Raw genomic sequence first — 23,367 nt, 5'->3', positions numbered from 1 at the left:
GGTTAATTAGTTAACCCTTTAACTTGGATGTTCCACTCTGGGCTGTGTGATTCCCATATGGTTGTGTAGTAAACACATGTTAACTAAACCTTTCATTGACATCTTTATTATTTACTGGCGTATAGAAAACTTGTGGGGTGACACACACTGCTATTATTCTGCACATAACTCTATGCTGTGAGTCAAGACAATCTCACAGGGGAAGGGGTTGCAAGGTTTGTAGACCTACAACTACTATTGACAAATGCAACCAGCTCAATCAGTGGGTAGAATGGGATCTGTAACGATTTGATTAAACCGGAGCCCATCTACAGATATATAGACGTTCTCATGAACTGAAAGGAACTGCTTTACCATTTTTACGGATATATAGACGTTTTCATGAACTGAAAGGAACTGCCTTAACTTTTCTACGGATATATAGATGTTCTCATGAACGGAAAGGAAATGCCTTACCTTTTCTTCATCCAACGTTTTAATTACTTCCACTGGAACACCCCGCTGGCTCAGGAAAGTGGGTGGGTCTCTCTGATAATGCTCTAAACTGGTTTCAAACCTACATTACTGGCAGAGATTTTTATATCAGTCTAGGAGATCATGTGTCTGAAAAACATGACTCGCCTTTTGGTGTGGCCCAGGGGAGCTGCCTTGGTCCCCTGCTATGTTCCCTATGTATGCTTCCATTGGGAAACATCATAAGTCAGCATTATGTAAACTTCCACAGCTACGCAGATGATACCCAATTGTATATTTCTGTGGAGCCAACTAACCCAGATGGCCTTTGCTCCCTCACTGCATGCCTAACCTCCATTAATCAGTGGATAAGCAAACATTTTTTGAAACTAAATGATGACAAAACAGAGGTACTTTTGGTTGGACCAAAACCAAAGCGAGACATTGTTCTTAGTAATCTGGGGAACTTGGCGCACCAGGTCAAAACCAAAGTAACAAGCCTCGTGTCATCTTAGATGCAGAGTTAAGTTTTAAGCCCCATATCAGTAAAGTTACTCAGACAGCCTATTTCCACCTGAGAAACATTGCCAAAGTCGCGCCCTTTTAAACTCAACAAGATGCAGAAAAACTAATTCATGCCTTTATCACTAGCAGGTGAGACTACTGCAATGCACTTTTCACTGGTCTTCCCAAAAAAACATCTAAAGAAATTGGCACTCATACAGAACTCTGCGGCTAGACTTTTAACTAAGACTAAGAAGAGAACACATCACCCTGTGTTGGCTGAACTGCACTGGCTCCTATTTCCTATAGAATTGATTTTAAGGTTCTGTTAATTACTTACAAAGCTCTGAATGGCATAGCACCTTCATATATCTCTGAGCTTTTAATATATTATCAACCACAAAGGAAACTTAGATCATCCAATTCTAATCTTTTAATCGTACCCAAAGTGCTCCACAAACAAAGTGGAGAAGCTGCGTTTATCCATTATGCCCCCAAACTGTGGAACACCCGCCTCTGTACATCAAGCAGGCGAGTTCAGTAAAAAAAAAAATTTTAAATCTGAAAACATACCTGTATAGGAAAGCTTTTAACTGTTAACTCATCTTATCCTGTAGACTACTTTTTCAGATCAATCATCTGAAAGTGATAGATAATGACTGACTGACTATTATTTTTGTTACATGAGTCTTTATTGGCCCGTAATGAGTCATTTAACCATACACCGACTTACAAAGATGAGTAATTAACACAAAAACGTTGCCTGGTGTCCCTTTAAACTGCAGCAAGTGTAGGTTTTGTAGCTGTTTAAAGTACATTATGTCAAACTGTACTAGCTGAGCGTTGTAAAACAGAGAGGGGGTGGGCATCTCTTTCCCTCCTATTGGCTGGTCTGATAAAACAGAACGGGGGTCTGATTTGTGCATCATCTTGTACATTTAGCATCTTTGGGACCAGAGTGACATGCATAAAGACAGACCGAGTGGCTCACAGTAGACTTTATTTCCATACAGACATTTCATATCCAGACAGTAGACTTTATTTCCTGCTTTAATCCAGACATCCCCAAGGGCGCCATCTGGTGGCACTTCATTGAGGCTGCAGTCAGGGGCAAACAGCCCTACCTGCTTGCAGCAATTCCCTTAACAAGCAACAAGGCCATCACATTTACACAAGTGTGTGTGTGCGCGTATGTGTGTGTATGTGTGTGTGTAGGTGTGTGTGTATGTGTGTGCGCTATGGCTACTGATAAAAGGCCTCCTGTTCCTTCATCAGAGTGTGAATGTGTTTGTCTGTTAAAGAGTTCTTGGCTAAAAGGCCATCAGGTTCTCACATAGAAATGAAACTAACAGGTCCTCTGAGACAGAGACAGTACAGTCCTGGGTTTGGGGCAGAAGAGGAGGAGGAGGAGGAGGACAATGCTGTTGTTTACTTGGCAGCTACTTCATCAAACTTGGGCTCTGAAAGAGACAAGCGCAGTAGAATGAAGTTAACTGATGACAACATTAAAAAAAATCAAACGTTTAGTGATCATGAAATAATACCATACATGATAAGATGTCAACAAGCAGGGAGATAATGAAGATCAGTAGTTCTACTCAAACTACTTGTGCCGTAGGCTATGGAAGATTGGTCAAATCTAGCAAGTAGGAAAGTTTAAGTGAATGACGAAAGTGAAAGTAAGACATCACGAAAGGCCAACGAAAGTTGAGGTTGCTTTTGGTAGTACAAATACTTTCACCACAAAAAACTGGTGCTCTAAATAGCGATTCTGTTGTCTTTGAAAGGTTCTCTTATTGACGATTGAACTGCAATGTGGATTAACACCTGCTTTTACAAGGCATGAAGTATTTAGGCGCAGAACAGGCGCGGCGCTTTCAGGAGCAGTCTTTGTACATACCAGGAATACATAACTAGGGCTCTTTTACTCTTCCCCTCCCATCTTTTACGCTAAACTCCCACTTTCCCCTGGATCCTCCCATGAATGCATATACATGACATGACAAACACAATCTGCCACTTTCAGCTCCCGCGACAGGCAGTTTTATGCTTTTACATCATTAGCGCCTGTTTGTACATACCTCGTAATGATTTTACATGCACATTATGCGAGACAAATCACGCCTGAAATGGGCTTAAAAGCGTTAGTACATCTGGCCCTGAGTGTCTAAAACACCATGAGGGAGTACTGTTACTGTACTGAGTGATTGTGTATATATATATATATATATATATATATATATATATATATATATATATATATATATATATATATATATATTCAGCATATGAGTGTCTGTACTGAGTGATTGTATGTATATTCAGCATATATGAGTGTCTGTACTGAGTGTCTGTGTTTATGCATATTCAGCATACATGGGAGCAGCTGTAGCTCTGCTGGTAATGAGGTGTTGATGTAGCAGTGGTGGTGGTGGTGGTGGTGTTGATGTAGCAGTGGTGGTGGTGGTGGTGTTGATGTAGCAGTGGTGGTGGTGGTGGTGTTGATGTAGCAGTGGTGGTGGTGGTGGTGGTGTTGATGTAGCAGTGGTGGTGGTGGTGGTGGTGTTGATGTAGCAGTGGTGGTGGTGGTGGTGGTGTTGATGTAGCAGTAGTGGTGGTGGGGGTGTTGATGTAGCAGTGGTGGTGGTGGTGATGGTGTTGATGTAGCAGTGGTGGTGGTGGTGATGGTGTGGTGGGGTTGGGTGTGGTGATTGTGATGGGGTGTGTGTGTGTGTGTGGTGGTGGTGGTGGTGATGGTGTTGTAGGGTGGTGGGGTTGGGTGTGGTGATTGTGATGGGGTGTGTGTGTGTGTGTGTGTAGTGGTGGTGGTGATGTAGCAGTGGTGGTGGTGTTGATGTAGCAGTGGTGGTGGTGATGGTGTTGTGGGGTTGGGTGTGGTGATTGTGATGGTGGGTGTGTGTGTGTGTGGGGTGTGTGGGGTGTGTGTGTGTGTGTGGGGGTGTGTGTGGGGTGTGTGTGTGTGGGGTGGTGGGGTGTGGTGGTGGTGGGGTGTGTGGGGTGGTGGGGTGTGTATGTTGGTGGTGCTGCACCTTGGAAAGTGAATTCTGGGAAAGCGTCCAGGTCGCCACCCCCGTAGAGGCGCTGCAGTTTGGCCACCTCGTCTGCCAGCGCCTTCTGGTACTCTGGGCCCGCGTCCACCATCTCACCAGAGGCCCTGGGGAATAGCGCACAGGTCAGAGGTCATACAGTCAGCACAGGTCACCTTACACTAGAGACGCTGTACCTCTGGTGCAGTCCTCCTCAACGATACCTTGATACCAAAAAAATTAAATGTCTGAATGTGAATTTGAGAATAAGCCTAAAATGTCAGCCTATACTAAAGCAAGAATACACCGTCCTTTGGCTATGTTTTAAAGGAGCAGGCTGTACCGTTTGAAAGTTAAAGTATATTTTTGTGGCCTTTTCATGACAGGACAGTGGAGAATGACAGGAAGCGAGTGGGAGAGAGTCGGGGTGGGAGTTCTAAATAAAGCACACACCTTAACGTCTGTTAAGCTAAACAATGAACAAATGAGTGAGATGGTTCAAAAATGGCCAGGCCCAGGCAGACTAGCCTTAAAAGCTTTTTTCAGAAGCCCGAAGCGACGGATGATGGTGAATCGGTAACACCTGAAGCCTCAGATGTCCGGTCAGCTCCACCACCACCAGAGAAAAAGCAAAAGTGTCGGGTGTATCGATCGGGTCAGTGACGGCTTCTACACACAGTTGCATGCGTTGCGTTGCTCGAGACGCATCCCATTCACTTAACATGGGCTCACGTCATCTGTTGCCGAACGTATTAAATCCGGTTTGCATCATTAGCACGCTGCACGAATTTGTTCAAAACTGTTGCATTCAAATTGATGCCGACGCAAATGGAAAAGTATTTTCCAAGTCTCAAACGGGCCTGTCCCAAGGAGAAAAAGTATTCATCTGAAACTTACACACGTGGGGAAACTGAAGTCTAACCAGTAGACTATGATAAACTAGCAAATTAAGCTACTTTGTTTACAATATTTCCAGGCTTCAAACAGTGCTGCTTTTCATTCAGACTTATGTGCACATTTATTTATTTGAGTGTTTCTCATGATTGTGTTGCTATTTCTTTCCCCTGTTTGCTTTGATGGATAACTGAGGTGATTAAAATCAGAGGAAGGTTAAGTTTAAAATAAAAGTGTTTAAGTTTAACTTTTTTTCCTATGGGTCCTTATCGGAAATATATATTTAAAAAAAAAAAAAAAAACAATAATTATCGATATCGACCGATATGAAATACTTATAGCGTGATACAGTTTTCAGCCATATACTTCAAGTTATTTGCATAGCTACCATCGGGAACACCCACTGGCATGCGTTGACGGAACGCATCTGTGTGTAGAAGCCGTGATGTTGGAAGAGAAGGTGCAGGTGCCGAGGCCCCAACCCCCGAACTGCAGACACACTTATCATTTTCCGTGTCGACTGACCCATGAGGCCCCACCCCCGAACTGACCCATGGCTACACTGGACAAGCAACCGCGTTCTGGTCTCCTTGGCGACGAGAGAGAGAGAGAGTAAAAGAGACAGTAAGAGAGAGAGTGTAAGAGAGAGACTCACTGGCTCTGTGAAGAATACTGACGAATGGAGTCTAGGAAGAGCTTCTGAATTGGGTCCATCCCCACTGCAAGCAGAGAGGGAACAGTTAAACACCACACACACACCTGTAATAGCGCGCGCACACACACACACACTCTGAGACAAACAGAAGAATATAGATCTCATGCACGGAGACAACACCAAGAGTGGTATCCATATTCCACACACACACGAATACATTCACACACAGAGTGCCATCCATATTCCACACACACACAGTGGCATCCATATTCCAGACACACAAATGCATTCACACACACAGAGTCGGCAAAGAGAGCAGGTTGAGATAACAGACTACTGTTATCGTGTGACTTCGGGATTATAGAGACCAGGAACAGGAAAGAACAAGAGGATAGGAGGGATGCAGAGTGGCCTCACATCCACAAGGTTACAGGGCATTAGAACATCAGGACTATCATAAAGGGCATTAGAACATCAGGACTATATAATAAAGGGCATTAGAACATCAGGACTATATAATAATATAATTATAAACACAACACAGAGGACTGCAGGGCTGTACAATGTAACATCAACACGTTCCAAAGCTATGGAAGGTGCACAATATATCAGGGCTACATCTAATCACACACAAAGGAAGTAGTACATGGTACAAGGCTTCAGTCAAGCATTAACATTAACTTTTAACACGTCACACTTGAACAAATGCAGTATTAACTTCATCAGGGATAAAGAATTTAACATTATCTGTAACATTGCTGACACATGTTTAACTGCATCAATCAGGGATTCAGAATTTAACATTAGCTTTAACATTAGCAATAACACTGCGGACAGGTTTTAGCGTTAACATTATCTGCAGCAGATAATGCCCACTGCTGGAGAGGTGGCCAATTATGCACAGAAAAGAATAAACACCAAAGAATATAAATCCAGGCAGCAGGGGGCGCTACAGCACCAGAACAGAGAGGGGAGGGAGAGGCAGAAGATGGCCACCGCAGAGACAGAGACACAGACATGCGAGAACAGAGGGAGGAGCCTGGAGCTCAGGCAGCCGATGACCAGCAGGGGAAAGACCACATGACCACATGCTGACCAGCAGGGGAAAGACCACATGACCAGCAGGGGAAAGATCACATAACCACATGCTGAGCAGCAGGGGAAAGGAGTCCTGATTAGAGAGCAAGCATGAACCCAGGGGATAAAGCAGGTGAGACCCCAGGTGAGCAGGCAGGTGTGATCATGACCCCATGACCCCGGCAGGTAGGCAGGCATGACCCCATGACCCTGGGCAGGTAGGCAGGCTTGACCACGACTGCACAGGGAAGCATTGCAATGGCAACATGCTGCAGGCACAATGTGTCCACATGCAGAACTACATTACCAGTAGGGAGTGACCAGTTAAGGGAATAAGTGTGTGGGGCAACCAGTAGCAGGTGAGGAGTGACCAGGTAAGGGAGTAAGTGTGTGGGATGACCAGGTAAAGGAATGTGTGTGTGGGATGACTACTAGCAGGTATGGAGTGACCAGGTAAGAGTGTTGCGTGCCCAGTGGCGCATGTGTAGAGAGCAGTTAAGCGATGGTGGCGATCAGGGGTGGTATAAGCAGATCAGGGCAGATCTGGGGTGGCATAAGCAGATCAGGGGTGGCATAAGCAGATCAGGGGTGGCATAAGCAGATCTGGGGTGGCATAAGGGGGTGGCATAAGACAATCTGGGGTGGCATAAGACAATCTGGGGTGGCATAAGCAGATCTGGGGTGGCATAAGCATCTGGGGTGGCATAAGCAGATCTGGGCAGATCTGGGGTGGTATAAGCAGATCAGGGGTGGTATAAGCAGATCTGGGGTGGTATAAGCAGATCTGGGGTGGCATAAGCAGATCTGGGCAGATCTGGGGTGGTATAAGCAGATCAGGGGTGGAGGTGCTACACTGGTGGAGGTGCTACACTGGTGAGGAAGCATCAGCACCACCTGGATAGATTAATGGAGTGGAAGAACCAGTAGCTTGGAAGAACCAATCACATTCTCTTGTGGTACACTGATACAGGAAGAATGTCTTGATCATTCTTAAAACTTGTTAGCCCAAGTTCATCTTTAACAGTACACGTGCAGCAATTTAAAATCTTCAAAGATCACCATGGCAACACTCCGCAGCATTGCTGCCAGTGCATGTGCGTTGGTTTGATGTGCCACAAGTGCATTTATTCAACTCGGATTTCCGAATCACAATCATTTATATTATTTATCTTTGAAAGGGTGACGCTAAGCATCAGTCAGAAAAGCTCACACTGCCTTCATCACAATGTCAACTTGGAATTAAGTTGCTTCAAAACGGAATGATGTAGAATTCTATTATGGTAGATTCTATGGTTCAGGTAGTACTCTTGCTCAATACTCCAGAGTCCATCTAAAAGGTCACAATCAGGGGCATGGAACTCCCATCATTCTACAGGTCATGTTGACCTTGTACAAGTCAGGAAGCCCTGAGCAGGGTCCGTGACCTCAAAGGGCTTTCTGGACACACTAGAAAGTGATTGGTTCTTGGAGCACTGCAGGGGAGGTCTGCGAGGAGTAAAATCACCAAGGCCCAAGAGGAGGAGCCTCGGTGGGTGAAACTTACAGGTCAACCTGAGTGAGTATTAGGCCTAACCTCCTCAGGAGAGGGGAGACTACTAACCTCCTCAGGAGAGAGGGGGGGATTACTAACTTCCTCAGGAGAGAGAGGGGACTACTAATCACCTCGGAGGGGGACTACTAACCTCCTTGGGGGGGGTGGTGGGGGTTAGGCCTAACCTCCTCAGGAGAATGTGGAAACAGATACAGGCAGAGTGGGTGGATCCCACAAAGGGCAAGTGAAAGACAAAGGAAGGGTTGTGTGGACACCATGACGCATGTGTGTGTGTGTGTGTGTGTGTGTGTGTGTGAGAGGGGTGTACCATCTGCAGCGGCGTCCACAAGCTCCTCTGCAGCTGGGGAGGCTTCGGCAGGTACCTCAGCCACCACCTCAGCTGCTGCTTCAACCACCGCTTCAACCACCGCCTCAGCCACCGCTTGTGCCACTGCCTCTACTGGGGCTTCCACCACTTCTGCAACCACTTCCGCAACCGCTTCTGCAACCACTTCTGCAGCAGCCTCAGCTACAGGGGCTTCTGCTACAGGGGCAGCTTCCACAACTTGGGCTTCTGCCTCAGCAACAGGGGCAGCTTCAACAACTGGGGCTTCTGCTTCAACAACTGGGGCTTCTGCTGCAGGAGCAGCTTCAACAACTGGGGCTTCTGCTTCAACAACTGGAGCTTCTGCCTCAACCACTGGGGCAGATTCTGCGACAGCTTCAACCACTGGGGCAGCTTCTGCAACAGCCTCTGCCACTGGGGCAGCAGCTTCTGCAACAGCTTCAACCACTGGGGCAGCTTCTGTGACTACTTCAACCACTGGGGCAGCTTCAGCGACTGCTTCTGCTTCAACCACTGGGGCAGCTTCTGCGACTGCTTCAACCACTGGGGCAGCTTCTGCAACTGCTTCAGCCACTGGGGCGGCAGCTTCTGCGACTGCTTCAACCACTGGGGCAGCAGCTTCTGCGACTGCTTCAACCACTGGGGCAGCTTCAGCGACTGCCTCAACCACTGGGGCAGCTTCAGCGACTGCCTCAACCACTGGGGCAGCTTCAGCGACTGCCTCAACCACTGGGGCAGATTCAGCGACTGGTTTTGCTTCTGCGACTGGGGCAGCAGCTTCAGCCACTGGGGCAGCTTCTGCAACAGCTTCAACCACTGGGGCAGCTTCTGTGATTGCTTCAACCACTGGGGCAGGGGCTTCTGCTCCAGGTGCTGCCTCTGGAACTGTTTCAGCTATGGGGGTAGAAGGTTCAGATGCAGGTTCGGCAGCAGTTGGTTTAGCAGCAGGGGCTGTGGCCTCAGCGGGTGGCTCGGACACTGGGGACTTCACTGCTGCTTCGGCCGCTGCCACTACCGTCTCCTTCTTGGGGAAGTCCACGAGAGTTCTGTGCTGGACCATCTTCTCTAGATCGAAGTAGGTCTGCGGAGTGACTTCTGCTAGGACGGTCAGGGGAGAGGAGGGTAAACACACGAGTTTATTCACAACTTCCTCAAAGATGCTTCTCAAACCCACCCGGCCTCAGGGTGCAGCAGCTGAGTACCAAGGACATGGGGTTGCCAGCACTGTGGCCCAATGAACGATGGACACTGGCGTCATGAAGGAATTTCAGCTGTTCTCAATAAGGCAAAGTTCCGTCATTAATATATTTCAATGAGCTAGTAATATTAATATAATCCACAAATGGTTGTGATCACTTTGAGCGCAAGTGATAACTGTTTCAGGTTATGCAGTAAACTGTTGCCTGTGTGTCTCATTGCTATGCAGGCTAGCTAAAGAGGCTTCTAACTAATCAGTTTTAAAAGGCACGGTCCAATCTGCATTTAATGATAATTAGTGTTAATTATGTGATGGCGTCTCGACTTGTGGAGTCATACCGACTATTACCTAACTTCCTTCTCATGTGGGAATGAACCCCACATCACATACCCTTCACCATACCTAGAAATTGGCATGGTGTTATTTCAGTTAGCCTATTAGCTGGTTTGATGCTCATTGAGCTCAAGGCAAAACTGCTAATAGGCTAACTGAAATAACATCATGCCAATCTCTAGGTATGGTGAAGGGTATGTGATGATGTGGGGCTATTTTAATTCCAAAAGGCCAAGGGAACTTTATCAGGATGCATAGTATCCTGGATCCATAAAATAACTGGCCTTTAAAAATCTGCCTGCCTCTATGGGAATTTAACATGGGTGCTAATACTTATGACCCCTGTATTTTAAGGAAGAACATGTATTTATTTACGATACATTATTACATTGAGCTGTTGTTGCAGGCAGCTCACTGTGCCGGGATTAGTGTGTGCTTCACCTCACTGTGTGTTCACTATGTGCCGAGTGGTTCACTAATTCACGGATTGGGATAAATGCAGAGACCAAATTTCCCTTACGGGATCAAAAGAGTATATATACTTATATACATTACTCATTCACAAATAAATTGGTGTCCTTAAAGGTTGGATATTTCCTCGTTTTTTTACTTAAGGCATTAAAATCAATTTCCAAAAAGATGATTTTATGTTCCTCTTTTTAACCAACTTTAGCATGGGTGCCAATACTTTTGACCATCACTGTATATGAGAAGGTGCAACTTATGATTGTGTTGTGGCATAAGGCTTAGGTAGTTAGCTGCTAACTCTAGCAGGACTATCTGGTGTTCTTGCTCCATGTAGTTTCTTGTTGCAGCCACAGAATTCTCATTCAGAATATTTTGAAGGCGTAACAGCTGGATATTCCGTCTTCTCATTTTGTAAAGCTTGTTCATGAACATATTTTGTTGTCTCGTCTGACAAAATTAATACGAGTACGTGAAAATGGCAATATGATAATTGGAGTTTTCTTCCTCCACTAAGTATCCAGCCAAAGCAAATCACTCACAGAAGTTAAAAACTCTAAAAACCTTTTGGATCATCAGATCACCATCAGAATGAGCATCCCAACTACGACGGTCTTCTGCTGCATGACCCCCAGAAATATGCAAGAATTCATCCTCAGTACAGAGACAGAGCTGCCTCTTTGCAGAACACACAACACCCTACAAAACATGACACCAATTTATTTTCATTTTGTTGGACTTGTTCAATGAAAAATAAATTATGATTCTAATGCAGCTGAGTCGTTATCAGGCCGTCTGCATCAGCCAACAACCTCATCTCTAAGCGGTTTGGCAACAATCTCGTCTCTAAGCGGTTTGGCAGACAAGGGTTTTGTGAGGGAATTAGCACCGTTTCCCTCCCTGACGATCCTCACTTGCTTACGGTCATGAAATTTGACAAAGAAATTAATTATGAATGAAAATATTGTGAACCTGTAACACAAAGGGAATAAACAATGTAGCAAACATATTCTCCAGCATCCTAACAGGGGGACTAATGTCACTAAATGTCTTTTACGCACAGAGCATTGATGGGGCAGGCTTTGACCTTGGTTTCACAACAGTGATGCTCTGGATGCTGCTTGGGATTGTAGGTAATCTTGTTTACTTGGTGTCTCACTAAAGGCACTCATCTTGGTGTCTCATCTCTCCTGCTTCACTTGGTCTTCAGCTTCTTCCCGCCCGATCTCTTCAGCTCCTCAGTCTTCTCACCAGCTGTTCCGTCTTCTCACCAGCTGTTCCGTCTTCTCCCCAGATCTCGTCAGTCTTCACACAGATCTCTTCAGATTCCCCACAATCTTTTCATGGCTTCAGCCTCCTCACAAGGTCTCCTGCTTTCCCCTGATGTCGTCCGTTTCAGCTTCCCTCTGGTCTCTTCAAAGCTTTCCTGTGACCTCTTCAGGTCTTGACCATTTGTTTCTGGACACTTCTCCTAGCAGCACCCAGTCACACAGGTAACTAATTGCCCCTCACACAGGTAACTAACTGCCCCTCACACAGGTAACTAACCGCCCCTCACACAGGTAACTAACTGTAACTAACTGCCCCTCACACAGGTAACTAACTGCCCCTCTGGAGATGGTCGCTAGAGCTAAATATCTGTTAGACGGGGTTATAAATATATATTAGACAGGGTTAGGATTTAAACTGTGCATGAGAAGGGTACCAGAATCTCCCTCGTGTTGTTGGAATAAGTAAGAGAACCCAGCTGAACCTTCTGGAGTAGTTCATTGAGCATGAATAACTGTCTGTGGGAGAAAACAACCTTCCCTGAATGGCAGAGCAAACACACACCGACATGGGGAACTCACTTGACTTTTTCTTGGAATTCTTCTTGTCCCCAGACTTGGAGCTGAAAGCAGCCGCCGGAGCCCTTCTCAGAGATGCCCAACTCTCGAGCTGGACACACTGAAACACAAACGCCACTCATATCAATACAACAAACACGCCAATCATACAAACACACACAAACACGCCACACACCATTCATATCAATACACAAACACGCCAATCATACAAACACGCCACACGGCACTTATCAATACACAAACACGCCAATCATACAAACACGACACACTCCATTCATATCAATACATCGATAAAACTAGTTTTTCCCGCTATTCCGGTCGCGGTACAAATTTACATGTTTTCAAAATAACAATATCATCATTGGCTCTATTTCATGGATCCGACATTAGGGTTGGACACCGAGTTCCAACATGTAACCAGCGGCGAGGCAGACGCTAGTAACGACATCGAATAACAACGTGGATTTCAGTGCCTGATTAAGATGCCCCTTAAATCTCCAGCGTTTTTTTTGTTCGTGTGTTTTTTTAAATACAAGGCATCACTGCACGTCATACGCCATCTATAGCATCTTGCTTTGATAGCACCACATTCTATACAGTTAGCTAACAAACACTTCAAGATGAGCTTATAGCAGAGGGGTTCACCACATAGTGGGCCGTGTTTGCCAGCTTGCGTGAGCCCTTGCCATTGCCAAGTAGCCTACTTTAAAGCAATGTCACAAGCTCTTGTCGAAATCTAGCAAATAACTACAAGCTCTTGTCGAAATCTAGCAAATAACTACACACAAGCTAAAGGCTATGAAACACCAACAGCCTAGTTTACACAAAAACTTGCAAATGTGCTAACTAGCATCTATTTGCATGACCTGGCAATTCCAAGACAAGCCCGTTTTAACATATAAAGATAGACTTGAAAGCTGTGAAATTTGGCCAGAAAGGACTCATACATGTTTAGGCCTACTCCAAGAAAGTTGAAATAGAATTCAAAAATATGCTATAGTTTGTTAAGAATTTGACTTAACAGCGACATGTAGTCCACCAGCACAAATTTCACAAAGCAATTAAACAGTTCATGTTTCAAAGTTGCCTATTTTTTTGCGATGCTTGAATTTTGCAGGTTTGCTTGTTCTGGAATTAATTGTAGACCATTCATATTTGGATGGCTATAAGATTGTAGATAGTTCCATGATGTGTGTATTTACGTTTCCATAGCTACGCTATATCTTGAGAATAAAACACTGGTAAAAATATAGGCTATCGATGTTACAATTGTACCAGTTCTTGTGGTGTTTTTCTATGACTTAAAAGGTTACATTTATGGTTTTTAGAAGCTTTAAATATTACTGCAGTTAGTATAAGCGTTTCAAGGCTATTACAGCCTTGTACCTCTAGCCTATCTGTAGAGGTACAGTAAGCTAGGCTATACATTGACCAGTGCATATCTGTAGAGGTACAGTAAGCTAGGCTATACATTGACCAGTGCATATCTGTAGATGTAAAGTCAAAGTCAAAGTCTAATTTATTGTCAATTTCTTCACATGCCCAGACATACAAAGAGATTACGAAATTACGTTTCTCGCTATCCCATGGTGAAGACAAGACATATAAGATAGCCTATACATTGACCACTGCATATCTGTAGATGTAAGCTAGCCTATACATTGACCACTGTGAATCTGTAGATGTAAGCTAGTCATATATTGACCACTGTGCATCTGTAGATGTAAACTAGCCTATATACTGACCACTGTGCATCTGTAGATGTAAACTAGCCTATATACTGACCACTGTATCTGTAGAGGTATAGCCTACATTAGTAGCCTATTGCATAGCAGATTGGTAGCCTATTGCGTAGCAGTTTGGTAGCCTATTGCTTGCGTAGCAGGTTGGTAGCCTATTGCTTACATAGCAGATTGGTAGCCTATTGCTTGCGTAGCAGATTGGTAGCCTATTGCGTAGCAGATTGGTAGCCAGGATATAGAGTAAAGTGCATTCTTTTCTTGTACAGCAAGTAGTAGCCTACAGCAAGATGTCTGTCCCATGAGGCTTCCATTTCATTTAGCGCCGAGTGGGTTGTTTGGAGAGTTGGTGACCTACTCATCCCTACATATTGTGATTGAGACTGTGGGCAGGCAAAGTGCAACGTCTAACTAAATTCAATAACGAGGCAAAAAAAATCTATTAACTATTTTAATACCATGAACAAGATCCTAACCACAAACATCAGTGGGTCAGCCCTTGCTCCCACATCCAGATGATCGCTTTAACTCGCACTTCGTTCATTAAGTGCCTTTGCACTCAGTGTTTAAATTAGGACCCTGTGTCTTTAATTAGGACCCTGTATCTTTAATTCTGCTTTTTGCACTCAAATACATTGTAACGTGGGCTGACAGAACCGCCCAGATAGCACACATACAGTGGGTCCCAGTTAAAAATTGACACTTTATTCACGATCATGGTGAATGGTGAAATGTAAGTACAACTGCAGCCGGCAGGGGGCAGCATAGTCCGCTGTGGAGTTCCGCGGTCGAACCAGGCGGTGCATTCGACAGCAAGGGCTGTGATTGGCGAGGATTTTCAGTCGCGTTTCTCTGTGTTTTTAGCAGCCCCTGCAAAATGCTAGTCCACTGTAGCCTAAGCCTTGTACATAATGTTAAACATAGTTTTGGATTCAGTGGCAAGATTTCTTGATTGTACAGTGTCTGTCTCTCAGTAATGTTTTAAAATGAGAGCTTCGTCAGCTGGCAGTAGGCTACTTTGTCGGTAGTCATGAGAAGTTAAACTTGCTAACAGAACATAAATATGCTGCCCAGAAACCTTGTGAATAGTTCTGATTTTTTTTACTACACTAACGAGGTTGAAATATAGACTTTGCCTACAGCATCTCCTTAACAGTAATGTTAACAAAATGACAGCATTCATATGACAAAAAGAAAAAGCGAATTCGGTCACTCAAGACTGTGCCACAGCAACCAGTGTAGGCTACAGTCCTACCCAATAGGCCTACTCGAAGCAGATATGCGTTGTCTGGCGGTCGAGTGGGTTAATGCGCGTATTTCCAGAACAGGTCTGCAACTTTCAGGCAGTTCTGAGTTCGAATCTAGGCAGGAGCAGAGCCATATAAAGGCCTAGGCCTATTGTTATCATTTTTTGCAAGGTGTTGCTCCTTGTTTATAAGGCGTTTGGTGATTAATTGATAGCTGTTTTTTGGGACCACGTTAAGCGTTCTTTATAATGAGCACATCGAGGAGTAAAAGCGACTGTTACGCAGCTGTTACAACTGTAGGCTACAATGATTGCAATACAAAAATATGCGGCGTGTAAAACATGTGACTAGTAAAACTCAAATGATTTTAGAAATATTTAGCCAAAGCCAAAAAGTGTTAGAGAGGAGGAGAGCCAGTGCAGCTCAGATGTCTTCTTAAATTTTCTTTATTCTTTAGTAAAAGGTGAAGAACATTATTAAACTTTGACTAACGTTTAGATGTTAGTTAGTCAAAAACATCGACACATCGAAATGTTAGTCAAAGTTTAATAATGTTCTGCACCTTTACTGAAAATAAAGAAAATTAAGAAGACATCTGAGATGCACCAGCCTCTCCTCTCTAAAATATCTGTCCTGGCCTGGTTGCAGCGGATTGTGGCCAAACGACAGAAGCGCGGAGAACCCTCCTTTGTCTACCAAAAGTGTTACTTTGTGTCCAGCTCCCCCACTGCTTGTGAAAGAAGGGGATGGGGAGGGGGCTTAACGTGAAAAAGCTTAATGTCACAAAACGTCAACGAGTGGTTTTAGGCTACAGGCCTTCATAATGGTAGGCTACAGGAAGTGGGGGAGGGTATGGGATGACCAGAGCCGTCATCTATCGTCTTTCCAGGCACACAGCTCGTTACATAGCCTATCGACTGCCTTAACAGATAGGCTTTGCTCTTGGTTTGGCCTTACAGCGAACTCAATGCTCTTGTTGCTTGCAGTTTGTTAAATAAAGCGATGCAGATTACATTATTTATTTCTGATTAATTGAGTCTTTTGATGTATTTTTTGCAACATTTGCTTGTTAGGCTGGGCTACTGTCAATGTCCTGTACAGGTCAATGTTCAACAATTGCTGGTGTAGGCCTAGGCTATTAATCAATTAGGGACTGTTCGTTATTTATTTAATTAAGGGGCTACCGGAGGAGTTTTGGGAGCGTTAGTCAAAAAAGGGTTTCCCGGGTTTATCGCGTATTTTAACTTTTTCCTCGCTGTCTTAGGAGGAGCTGCAGGGCCGTCGCAAGGGATCACGAGGCCCTGTGCAAACTTGACAGATGCAAGGCCCTTTTCACTTCGTGCATGAAATCATCGCGATAGCTTACTTTACACATAGCCAAGGCTACCGTCGGTGTATTTTAATAGTAGCCTAGTCTAATAAGCTACATCAGCTTGCCTTTAAGAGGGGAAATTGTATAGCCTATAACATTAGCTGAGTCACATATTTGGCCATATGGTGTTTATCATAGGCTACATCCGCGAAACCAAATAGTGTAACAAAGGCGAACACTTCAACAGGGGAATTAATTGGGCATGAATCATTGTGCTGAGCGGTATTTGTCAATGAGCAGAAACACACCGCGACATTCAAACTATTGATAAGATGTACTGGTCTGTATCTATAGGCTAACATTGGACAAATAAATGACACTGACTCGCCATATCCTGACTCAGGAAAAAAAACATTTTCTTGCTTTGCCGCAAACTCAGCAATGAAATCATAGGCCAGTTTGCAGGTAGCCTAACGTCTTTCATAGAAGGGAGAGCCCAGTCTCTCCTGTGACATGGAGGTGCGCAAATAGTTTTTAATAGCCTGTTCAACTTCGAAAAGCTTCGTTCACCCGATGCCAGTCACTGATCGCAATTTCAAAGTTCGGAAAGCTTCATCTTTTTAAGTTTTAAGTGCAGTGGCCCCTATCTGCCCCCTTTGGAATTATATCTCGAGCCTATTATAAGGTCCAGTGCGTTATGTCCTGGGATTCGGATGTGCTCAAAAAGAAAAGAAAAAACACTTTTTTATAGATGGTTATGAGGAGCAATGTGAGAGAGAAATTTGATGATCATTGATCGTTGTTTTGGGACGTTAAGCCTTTTCCATAGGCGTCAGTGAAGGAGATTGAAGAATGACCATTTTTTTTATACGAAAATATTTCTTAACTACAAAAACTCAGTGTCTAAAAACTCCGTGTCATTCAGACTCAACCCTCTTGTTGTTTTATTATCTTTTTCGTTGTCGTTTGAACGTTGGCAAGCAACGTTGCAATTTAAGAGAAATTTCTACAGTAGGCCTACAACATGCTGTTAGGCTGGGCTACTGTCAATGTACTTGTACAGGTAAATGTTCAACAATTGCTGGTGTACAGGTTATATAATCAATTAGCTAAATCATTTGTCCAGCTGTTTAAAAATTTTTTTTAAATTAAATCGTGCTACATTCAAACGCAAAAGGTGCTTTGATATATTTTTCGTTTGAACGTCGGCAAGCAGGCATGCTGCGGTTGCAATGAATGAGGTTAATTGCTTTTTTTTGCATTATTTTGAATATGACTCGCTCCAGTCTCAACAGCACGTACTTTTTCCACACGCTAAATTCAAACACACATAGGCCTATCCCCTCTCGCTTTCTCTCTCTCCATCCCTGCACACGGTGCTTTCTTAAAGGAGCTGCACCATTTTACAACAATTGCATCTACATTTTCATATTAGAATGTTTTGTCAAGTGTAAGCTTAAACTACCGTGATCAATTTAAGTTCCCGTGCCCCCGCTGCGTCATGGAAGCAGTAAGTCAGTCGCATCAAAAATAGTAGTGGCACCCAAGTGACACCTTGTGGTTGTTTGTGTCAACTGCAGTTTGTGCCATTTCTGCTGAGAAAATGGGGTGCGTGATTCATGAAGGAACCCGTCCAAACTTAACGGGGACCCACTGTAGCACAAGTCTGGCATACGTTTGGTATTTTTGGGTTTGTTTTGGCATAGAAGCGGCAAAGTAAATGCTTTCGGCTGAACTGTGGCAAGATTGTGGTTTACCATAATAGATAAAAAGGCGTCAGCGGTAGATGTGTTATGGCATATGTCTGGTTAACCAGATGAATGGGCAAATAGCGGGACAGTTTACTGACTTATGCAGGTGCGTTTTGGCGACCTTGTGGTTTGCCAGAAGACTGATCAAAGACCGGGAATTTTCTCTAGAAGAGACGTCTAGTAGGCCACTTCACTTTCTCCAGCACCATCACAGACGGTAATAACATTTTCCTGTCTTCAAATACACGTCTGACTTGTATACAAATATAGTCATGTTTCTACATAGCTCTATAACAGATATGACTACAGCTTCGTTTTGGTGAACAGCTTTGTAACAGCCCACTATGCAAACGTTATTTATCGACGACACGTCTTTTTATTACAGTAGGTGTAACGTAGCCTACTGGCTAAGTAGCTAGTTAACGTTAGCTTGTTAATCTAAAGGCTCTGCAGGTGGTAAACTTGTGAAACACAGGCAAACTTAAAGCAACACCAAAGAGTTTTTTGTACCTTAAAATGTTTCCAAAATCGTTTCAGTGGTTCATCAACTCGTAACAGGGTGAGCGGCAATTCTGCATTAAACCGGCCCCCTTTATCGGCTATAACCGCATATGTAAGTTTGCCAGATCGGGTAGCGGATCTGTAGTTCGATGGAATGAGACATAAGAAACTACAAATTTGACTTGCATCTGATGTCGCAATACATCGTACTTTTATAAGTCAGGCAAAATATTCTACCTTGTCTGTGGACATCGTTATTTGCAAAGCTGGTGTTGGATAAACAAATACAGTGGGGAGAATAAGTATTTGAACCCATGCTAAAGTTGACTAAAATGCTCATTGGGTTCAATGCAAATCAAACCAGCTAATAGGCTAACTGAAAAACACACCATGCCAATCTCTAGGTATGGTGACGGGTATGTGATGATGTGGGGCTATTTTAATTCCAAAGGCCAAGGGAACTTTATCAGGATGCATAGTATCCTGGATCCATGAAATAAGTGGCCTTTAAAAATAAAAATCTGCCTGCCTCTATGGGAATTTAACATGGGGGTCAAATACTTATTGCCCCTGTAATTTAAGGAAGAACATTTATTTATTTACAATACATTCTTCATTCACTAAGAAAATTTGTGTCCTTAAAGGTTGGATTTTTACTATTTGTTTTAATTAAGGCATTAAGATCAATTTCTAACAGATGTTTTTATATTTTTCTTTTGCCCTAATATAGTAGCTAGTTAACATGTGACATGCTCTGCATGTGGCAAACTTATTTTTAAAAACACAGACAGACTTGTATCAATGAACACATCCACTTAACTCCCTTTGTTCTCTTCTGTTTTCAGTGCATAAGGCATTCAGTGGAGCTGCACTTAAGGCAATAGTAATGGGGTAAGTTTCAATCACTGCAGGCCTAATACAGCCTCATTTTTACCCTACACTCAATGTCCCGCATCTGAATCAAATTTCACTAAACAATTTCCAAGGCTATTTAAAGAGTAGATTTAGTAATTGTGTTTCTTTTGTCTTTGTGTGTATGTTGTCAATTTCAGATGCTGAGAGAAGAAATTCTGTTTGCTCTGCAAACAGTCTACCCGTCTACAGTAATAAGTATGCTGATATGACTTAATAAATACAAAATCACAATGAAATGCATTTAAGCTTCGTGTTTTTTTGTTGTTGTAAAAATATCTATTGACATATAGGCCAATTTAACATTATGAGCCTAGTGCACTAGGACATAGCAATTAATGTATAAAACTAATGTAGACATATTGCAAAATTAAATAAATTTAAAGATTTTCAAGTGGAGTTTCATAGATTACATACATTTGGCATACTGATGGCCTCACTTTGGGTCAGTTTTGGCTACTTTTTGGCTGGATTTTGGGCTCTCTTTGCGATGGTTATGGCCATATTTTGGAATGCCACAATTGGTTTTGGGTGAGTTTTGGCCTCCTTTTGTTTTTATCCCTCCAAAACTCTGCCAAAATGCCAAGCCAGTTTTGGGCCAAATTTGGGCCATAATGAATGTGCTATCTGGGCGGCTGCTTTCCAGTTGGAAAGTTGGTGTTTCCGAGTGTCCTGATCCCTATAGCCCACGACTACACAGAGTCCCAAAGCTGCCAATGACCCACAAATGAATATGAACATCTCCCAAATCGCCAAGTTAATTATAGAGCTCAATAAACTTTGTGAATACAAAACTAAGCGTTAAGCTTGAGAAGAAACGTAATTCTTGTGAGATGCGCATGACATTCACAAAGTGCTTCGGTTTGAATAATGAAATGTGAACGAATGAAGGCCGATAATTTGCACTGCGATATACAAGACTAGGGTATGAACGTTAGCAAACGAAAAGGTTACATTTAGTATTTTATCCCTCGACTCCAGAGCCGTTCATAGGATCACATTAACTTTCATTCAAGTATCTTGATTTCCACGCGCATCCCAACGTAATTGTCTTTTCGCAGGCGCTAGTAAAGACAGTTCAGCGACATGCATTTAATTCTAACATCTATCGGGCTTCGGGAACTTTTTCAGACCATTCACACGAGGTTACAAGCTACGAAGAATGTTTTAATTGAGAAAGTACACGGTGTTACCTTCAGTGCTCCGAGCCGTCCGATCCTTAACAGGGAGGCCGCCATGTTCGCTGCTGTTGCGTTCCTGCGGTCGCACGGGCTTCTGTAGGCTAGGACAGTCTGTCTCCTCCCCCTTGTCGCGCGGAGGATCTCGATAATAAAACAATCTGCAGCTGATTCCCTGTCAGAAATGACAGGTCGTTTGGCTACAGCCACAGCCTGAAACATTGTGTAAACACCTCGAAACATTCAACCATTTAACGTTACACAGGTTGGTAGCGTGCTCCAGAAACATCATAATATTAAATCTGGATTTAATTCCAGTCGACGTGCAGTTGTGGTGCAGAGAAGCCCATTGAAACCTAGTAACAGCTGCAATGAAGCACAGTTTGCAATAACAGGGCTGATGAGCCACATCTTAAGCTGTTGAGTAATAATCTACATAAAGTTGTCCTAGTGTCTGCTAGGCCTCGGCTAAGCAAAACCAGGCCGGTAAAACCTACTTTAATTTAGGACCCAATTGTCCAACTGGAACCTTGCCAAATGTATGGTGGGCTATACGTACGGGTCGAGCTGGCATAGACCACGCCATTTTACAAGGCCTTTAAATGCATTTGGCTGACTGCAACGAGGTGAACCAAGGGTCACGGTGACTTTGCCAAAAGTTCCTTGAAAGTTAACTCGCAACTTACCTGTTCTCTAGCTCCGTGCGACGCCAAGGAGTTTTGCAGGCAGGTTGAGCGCAGGGAGATGCACGCCGGCTTTTCGCAGACGCCGTTCGGCAGGGAAAGTAAATAACTGTTGTTCTATAAAAACTGCGAAGCGATCCCTTGCTGAAGTCGCCCGGTGTGCTTGTCGGCTTGCCTGTAATGGAGGGTCCTTGTATAGCACTGCAGGGACACGCCCCCTACCCTATAGTTCGAAGGTACACGCGCTATACGTTCAGCGCACCACTGCTCCCACTGCTGCCTGTTGCTGCTGTTTACAGACTCGCTTGGTACGTCAGCAACGGACAGTGACGTCTTAAATGCGCGACATAGTCTCAGCAACGACCCATGTGAGGATATCGCTCAGCAGATATGGCGACAGCCGTGATATGTGGTGAATGGCTAGTTACAACAAGTGGGGAAAAACTGACAGCTGTACACACGTGCGAGAGTCGGTGAGTCGGTGTCATTATCTGGTTGGTACCCCGGGATAGCGCTGGGGTGTGTAACGTTATGTGAGCGAGAGAGAGGATGCTGTGTTCATGATGAAAGCTGTGTTGTGATTTCAGAGACGCGTTCGTGTTCGACTGCAGTAAATTGGAGTTGAAACCGAAGGAGGCCGTCGCATCCGACAACAGCAGGCGAGTCCGACAAACAAACTTACTGGACAGGACACAGGAGTTTTTATAGTCTATCACATTTTCAGACGCACCCAAAACTCTCCTTTACAAATGGCATCTCTCTCTCTCTCTCTCTCTCTCTCTCTCTCTCTCTCTCTTTCTTCTTCCTTAAATTTAATGGCGGTTCTCTCTCTCTCTCTCTCTCTCTATATATATATATATATATATATATATATATATATATATATATATATATATATATATATATATATATATATCCCTCTCTCCCCGTGTGTCTCGGTGCGCTGCTACAGGGAGGAGTGTGGAGAAGAGGCGGGCTCCGATGCGGTGCTCGCGGTGGCGGCGTCTCCTAGCGGCAGGCTGCTGGCCCTGACCGACGACCGCAAACGCCTGCTGCTTCTGGCGACAGAACCGGACTGGCACCTCCAGAGCTGCAGGTGTGTGTGGTGTGGTGTGGTGTGGAGAGGATGAGAAGGCAGGTGTGTGGGGTTAGCAGATACAAAGGCCGGTATTTGTTAGCCTGGCTAACGCCAGACCTCCTCTCATTAAGATGGGGTCTGGGAACTACACATTCATTTTCTCGTATTTGAGACGTGGTTTACGAATGCCCAGAGCCATTTATTGGGTGTTACGAATGTCTATCAAATGTGTCTGTACGTAGCTCATAACCGTTTCGGTGTGTCGTCATCATCTTGCTGTCCCCCCTCCGTTCTGTGATTGGCAGTGGTGTAGTCTACTTTTTTGAGGTGGGCATACTGTATATTTGGCCAGTAATGGGCTCAGTGGTTACCAAACTAGGGGTCGGGACTCGACCCCTCGGGACCAATATTAAGGGACAAAAATGTTTGTGGGGGTCGCAGATTTGCAATTACCTGCCCCTTGCATGCGTGTGGGACGGCATAAATTAACTTTCAAAACCAATAGTAAATAATCATCAAATACCCTCTCCAGCTCTTGAAGTTCCTGCTTGCTCCTGCTGGTCCACCATCTCAGTGTCAAGGTCAACCTTGTTGCTGACTGCCACTGCCATCTAGA

The 23,367-nt window shown here is 44.2% G+C and overlaps 2 protein-coding genes and 1 long non-coding RNA gene across 5 annotated transcripts in view; 2 read left to right on the top strand and 1 right to left on the bottom strand.

Annotated features, from left to right (window-relative positions):
* LOC125292609 overlaps nt 1-20,044 on the top strand; it is a 31,187-nt gene extending 11,143 nt beyond the window's left edge. Inside the window, exons 2-3 of the long non-coding RNA XR_007193235.1 lie at nt 19,746-19,791; nt 19,953-20,044. This is a non-coding gene — a long non-coding RNA (uncharacterized LOC125292609). The remainder of the gene's footprint in view (nt 1-19,745; nt 19,792-19,952) is intronic.
* On the bottom strand, nt 1,941-21,937 carry si:ch211-140m22.7 (uncharacterized protein LOC570370 homolog). Of its 3 annotated transcripts, XM_048239997.1 has the most exons (8): nt 21,677-21,937; nt 21,006-21,165; nt 12,354-12,450; nt 9,235-9,605; nt 8,490-9,204; nt 5,554-5,617; nt 4,008-4,132; nt 1,941-2,417 (listed from the first exon to the last, which is right to left on the bottom strand). In XM_048239997.1, exons 2-8 carry the CDS (start codon nt 21,048-21,050, stop codon nt 2,386-2,388), a joined length of 1,449 nt encoding a protein of 482 aa, XP_048095954.1. In that variant the 5' UTR covers nt 21,051-21,165; nt 21,677-21,937; the 3' UTR covers nt 1,941-2,385. The 3 variants fall into 3 exon arrangements, with proteins under 3 accessions (XP_048095954.1, XP_048095952.1, XP_048095953.1); XM_048239995.1 differs by having other exon boundaries at nt 8,490-9,605; XM_048239996.1 differs by having other exon boundaries at nt 8,490-9,602.
* Nucleotides 21,938-21,974: 37 nt separating this feature from the next.
* The window catches only part of wdr4 (WD repeat domain 4), a 39,267-nt gene continuing 37,874 nt past the window's right edge, over nt 21,975-23,367 (top strand). Inside the window, exons 1-3 of the mRNA XM_048239999.1 lie at nt 21,975-22,146; nt 22,261-22,332; nt 22,626-22,769. Coding sequence (XP_048095956.1) covers nt 22,064-22,146; nt 22,261-22,332; nt 22,626-22,769 — 299 coding nt within the window. The 5' untranslated portion in view covers nt 21,975-22,063. The remainder of the gene's footprint in view (nt 22,147-22,260; nt 22,333-22,625; nt 22,770-23,367) is intronic.

Source organism: Alosa alosa, chromosome 3 (genome assembly GCF_017589495.1).
Source record: "Alosa alosa isolate M-15738 ecotype Scorff River chromosome 3, AALO_Geno_1.1, whole genome shotgun sequence".
NCBI classification, from domain to species: Eukaryota; Metazoa; Chordata; class Actinopteri; order Clupeiformes; family Clupeidae; genus Alosa; species Alosa alosa.
This window is presented reverse-complemented; position numbering and strand designations above follow the sequence as displayed.